At 44.8% G+C, this 5,526-nt stretch overlaps 1 protein-coding gene across 1 annotated transcript in view; it reads right to left on the bottom strand.

Annotated features, from left to right (window-relative positions):
* Positions 1-9: 9 nt before the first annotated feature.
* Positions 10-5,526, bottom strand: part of LOC106013436 — a gene marked incomplete in the record, with an annotated part of 8,547 nt that continues 3,030 nt past the window's right edge. The window contains 3 exon segments of the mRNA XM_013089198.2: positions 10-3,153; positions 3,582-3,733; positions 4,939-5,047. Coding sequence (XP_012944652.1) covers positions 102-3,153; positions 3,582-3,733; positions 4,939-5,047 — 3,313 coding nt within the window.

Raw genomic sequence — 5,526 nt, 5'->3', positions numbered from 1 at the left:
CACACACACACAAACACCACCGATCTCCACTTTCATTTTCTTTCTTCTGGGAGTTGAGAAACGTCTCTCTCATCAGGCGCCTTCACTTTTGATGATCCTTGTCAAGGCGTGTCATAGCTTACCACATTGCTGAACCTCACTTTCTTCTGTCTTTTCTTTGACCTTTGCCCTCCATCTGCGCCCTCCCCCTGTTCGTGCTCTATGCCATCAAATCGACCACTGCGATAATAGCATGCGTCGAGGAAGGAACATGACGTGGACAAAGGCGTGCTATGAACTTGAGACCACCTTGAACTCAACAATGGCGAATATCCTTCAGCCCTGATGCCAGTTCCTATATTAGGCATTGGTTCATAATCATAATAATCCACGTATGCGTTTATTCTGGCTAGTCTATCTATGGTATCCTCTCTTCCCCACAGCCATTGCCCGAAAGGACTACGCAGTTTCTGAAACTGAGGGATAAAAATACCCGATACTAACGAGTTGTCAACTTCTTTCTCCAGCTTTAATGAACTTTGCGAGATCGGGCTCCCGTATACGACCCCGTTAGCGTGATTTCTTGGCAAAGCATTCTCAAAGTTTATTGAGTTCACCACTATTCCCCTCCTTTGTGTTTGTTTGATGCCATTGACACACATGGCTCTGTACTTGTATGTTGGATCCTCTTCGTCGTAGACAGAATGAGAGCACCCTGCGGAGTTCCCGCTCTGAGGATACTCTGGGAAGCTCCCGCTCTTAGGATGCTCTAGGGAGCTCCCAGTCTTAGCCAAACATTCTAGAGAGCTCCCAGTCTGGTTATAGTCCCATGAGTTCATGGCTTGAAGATGTTCTGAGGCGCTCCCGTTCTGAAGAGATCTTAGGGAACTCCCGCTCCGAAGATGTTCTAGAGAACTCCCGCCCTGCTGATGTTCCACGGAACAACCACTCTGAGAAGGAGCTGAGGAGCTTCCAGTCTGCAGATATTCTGGGGTATTCCCACTCTGTAGATGTTCAGGGGAGTTCACAGTCTGGGGATATTCTGGAAAGCTCACAGTTTGGGGATATTCAGCGGAGCTCACAATCCGAGGTAGGTCTGGAGAAGTGTCCAGTAAAGTATTTATTGTTGCACAATGCGATGAAAGAGGGCAGAGAAGTCCCTCTTCAACGGCGCTCTGGTTAATACTCCCAGTGTCTTCTCCGTTTCTGCGTTCATGCTCTGAACAAGTGTACCCTATGCTTGAGGTGGAATCTTTGGTGTTTTTTATTTGAATCAATAACTGTTTCGGCTCCGTCTTTTCAGAATTTAGCTGTTCTTGGGAGTTTGTATCTTTTCCCCAGGGCTTACATTGCGATTCAGCTGTGACAACACAAGCATCCTCGTCGGTATTACTTCCTTTAGAGCAACTGGCTTTATCGCCGTCACTTTCCGTTGACCAACTGTAAGTATCCAAGCCAGGAGTCAGCGGTTTCACAGCGCAAACTTTCACTTTCTGTCGACTCCACTTCTGACTCGGGGACTTGTGATACTGCTCAAACTCCAAAGTGTCGCCATTCTCGGGCAAAGCAACGGTGGCGGCGTTGGACGAGTCGAACTCACTGTTGTTGAAGTTCTTACTGAGATATGGGGACTTCCTGTGCGACCACATATACTTCCCGAGAAGACTCGAGGTCCGCATCTCATCATATTCTTGGGAATGTTCACTACTCATAGCCGGCAAACCACAGACCCACTGCGAAGAGCATCTTCCTCTCTCGTCCATATCGTCAAAACTCGCTAGAGGATCTCGTGGCCTCGGTTCCTTATTCACGCTAGCAGTTCGGGATTCATTCATTAAAAATTCAGACTTGTAAGGAATGTGTTTCTGCCGCCCAGTTACCGAACTATCCGCATACTTTGCAATCAGTGCCTCGGTCTGAAGTGATTCTGTTGTGTTAGAGTCGCTCTTTTCTCGGGGAAATTCTTCGCCGCTCTTCAGGGTTAATGACAGGGAAGCCTCATTTTCTATGTGAGCGGCTTGATTTGTGTCCACGCTTTCTAAAACTTCTCCTTCGATATTCCGGTAGCAAGACATACCCACGAGACTATTGATACCACTGTTCTGATCCGCGAAGGCCTTTGACTTTTTTCTGCTGATAATTCTCGTCTGCTCGGTCGGTTTCCCTTCATACATCTCCACAATGTCCTGGCTCGCCTGGAGGCTCTCCTCATGGCAATAGTCCAAGACATCAACACATTTGTTTACGCCATTCCGGTCGCACAAGTTTGTAGACATGCTGGACCTCCGAGGTGTAGGACGAACGGAAGACCCTGGGTTCAGATCGTGGGGAAGCTCCACATAGTGGAAATGGTTAATGTTTGAATCCCTGCATCCTGAGGATTCCGATGCAACTGATCTGTGGCACGGTGAGTCTGATTTGACCGATTCCACATCAGAGTTCTGCTCCAGATCAACAGTTTGCCGTTCTGGTTGTGACGTTGTGGTTTTACACATTGACGAATCTCCGCCACCCTCGCCGAGTGTGGCTGGAGACAAATCGTCCTTAGGCTTATGGTATCCCAACTCGGTCGTCATGGTCGCCTTGTCACTCTGATGGCAACCCAACTCGGTCGTCATGGTTGCCTTGTCACGCGGATGGTAATCGAGCTCGATCGCCTTGTCACTCTGATGGTCACTCTGATGGTAACCCAACTCGGTCGCCTTGTCACTATCATGGTAACCCAATTCGGCCGTCATGGTCGCCTTGTTTCTCTGATGGCAACCCAGCTCGGTCGCCACGGGCGTCTCGTTACTCACCTGCAAACCTTTGGAATCCCTTTCGCTTCCTGCACCCACAGGTATGTTCTCCGTCTTCTCAGTGAGACAGACATTAGACGACGAGTGAAGAAGAGTGTCTTTAACATCACGTGTATTGGATACGTTAGACTTTTGCTCAAAGTAATTCGCTTTAGAACTCGTTGGTTCAGATATTCGTGTAAATCCTTGTAGGCGTTCCTGAAATGGTGAAAGGACGTTATTCTCTCTCGAGACTTTGGCGACATCACAGATTTCTTCTCCGTCCAGAGCAATGGCTGCGTGTGTCGGATGTTGCTGGAATTGTTCTAGCAGATGTCGGTCGCGGAGAGACACTGCCTTAAGAAGATGGAAACCATTTCGTAGCGAAGAGTCGTGACTGAAACAGATACACATCATATTAATTTTGTCGGAGATTCTTTAGCTAAAGTGGAGCACAACAAGCCTTAATTAGACACAGTTAAAACTTATACTGGCATTTTCTAATTGTACAAGATCTACGTGAGTTCGATTCCCGCTTAGGGAACTCTATTAATTGTTATCGAGAACTTCGTTTTTCTGGTGGAATGCTGTACCCCACTTAGCTCGGGTTGGCCTAATCAAGCATGGTCGAATCACATCACCTCTTAAAATTATCTCAGCTGTGTGGAATAGACGTAAAACATACAAATCATTTGACAAGCTTACATGAAATCTGTTATTGTTATACATGTTTATGCACTACCATGATCTATTCCTTGGTATTCTTTTCTCGCTCAGAACTATTAAGCATCCGGAAGCGCCCAAGAAGACTGTTAATATCCTGACCTGTCTTGATGTAGCTCAAACACCCTGACCAACAGCAGAAGTGTGGGTTCCACGTCCAGGTCAAACTGCTGTAGCTCCTGTGACGTGGAGGTCAGGTCGGTGACCACTTGTTCCTTACGACTGGCCAGGAAATCTGCCCGACTCTCACAGTCCTGGAGGAAAGTGGAATGTGTTTGGGAAGGCCATGGTTTTTTCTGGTTTCTTTTTTTTTTCTTTTGTTTTCTTTTGTTTGTTGTTGTTTAAAGAAAAAAAATAAAGGGGGTGCGGGTAACATTAACATGTTAAACCCTCGCTGACACTATTTAGATAGTTAAGATGCAAACAGGCACTTAAACCCCGTCTGTCAGGGGCCAAATCGGGTTGAGTGGAATGCCGCATCCCTGGAGAAAAACGGAGATAATAATATTATATCTTCGATTAAAAGTGTGCCATGTGGAAATTAAATCTAGATCTACATCTTCTAAACAATGTAGGCCTACTACAGAGGTCGGTCGTCTACAAGACTCTTCAAGTAAAGCAGAAATCCGTACAACAATAATACATAAATGAAACAGAACCTCGCTTCCACATCCACAGGGCTATTGATTGGTTGTTGAAAATGTCGAATAGGAGACAGCAATTAGGTACCGAAACAGAGGGAGTTCGCAACGTAGGTATCGAATTCATGTCCTTTGTGCCTAGCGACAAAGTACAAAGCCATATCAAAACATCGAAGAACATGAACACGTTCTCCTCAAGAGATGGTGATGTGCATCATCGAACTTTTTTAAAAAATCAAGTCGCAAACGCGTATTTTTTTAAAGTTTCGGTTCTCTTTAAAAACGTAGGAGTAGGAGGCATAATATATGTGAAGGGAGCTGACTAAATGAGTTACTTCTCGGATCCGAGCCCTATGTAAATCAATACATCACGCTTATAGGTGAAGTTTTCACAATTTATAACTATGAAATAATATAAGGCATGTTATACTTAAAGAATATGACATCAATAGAAAATCGACTAATTTGGCCCTAGTGTTGATTTTGGGCTAATATCTCCATTTGTGGATTGTGAGAAGTAACTCATTTTGTCAGCTCGTCTCACATATAATATTATGTCCGATCTAGCAGCAGGCAAAGCAATGTTGTGGCACATTTAAAATCATCGTACACACATCAGGAACACGAATTTGCTGATGCATGTTGTTGCCTGTCTTTGTTTTAAATTTCAGTTAAAGAAAGCAGAATTGAAAGATCTGTATGATTATGAATGTGTCCTGAAGCGGCGGGATGTCTTCAAACTTAGTCAAATGATCAGAAGGCACGCCTTCCATGAGTTAGGACACCGTGGCTCCTTTAAAGGTGTATTCTATTCTCACTTGTATTTTCAACTGCATGCTCCACGGTAGTGTGTTTTGGTCGCAAGTTGTCCTCAGGTTCTGTGAAGTGGACCTCGTCTGGCAAATTTGCTCATCCGTTTTCTGTTGCCTGGGGACGTAACAAATGACAATATCATAATGACAATGATAAACAATAACAGTAGCAGCAGCCGCAGCAGAAGTAGCAGCTGCAGCACAGCACCACCACCAACAACAACAACAACAACAATAACAACAACAATGACAGCAACAACACACAACGACGACGACAACAAAAATAACACAACATCATCATCACTAACAACAACAACAACAACAATACCAACAAGTAGCAGAGCAGAAGCAGCAACAACAATAACAACAACAATAACAACAACAAATACAATTTATAGAACAAGGACAACGGCAACGGCAACGGCATTACTTGAACAGCAGCAAAGACCGAGAACAACAACGACGACGATAATAATAATAATAATAGATAGCATTTGTATAGCGCATATCCCCGCTCAACAGCAGGCTCTATGCGCTTTACACTATATTATTACCCCAGCAGACCATAGAACATTCCGAAACATTCTCAGCTTC

This window comes from Aplysia californica, unplaced genomic scaffold (assembly GCF_000002075.1).
Source record: "Aplysia californica isolate F4 #8 unplaced genomic scaffold, AplCal3.0 scaffold00893, whole genome shotgun sequence".
Taxonomy (NCBI): domain Eukaryota; kingdom Metazoa; phylum Mollusca; class Gastropoda; order Aplysiida; family Aplysiidae; genus Aplysia; species Aplysia californica.
This window is presented reverse-complemented; position numbering and strand designations above follow the sequence as displayed.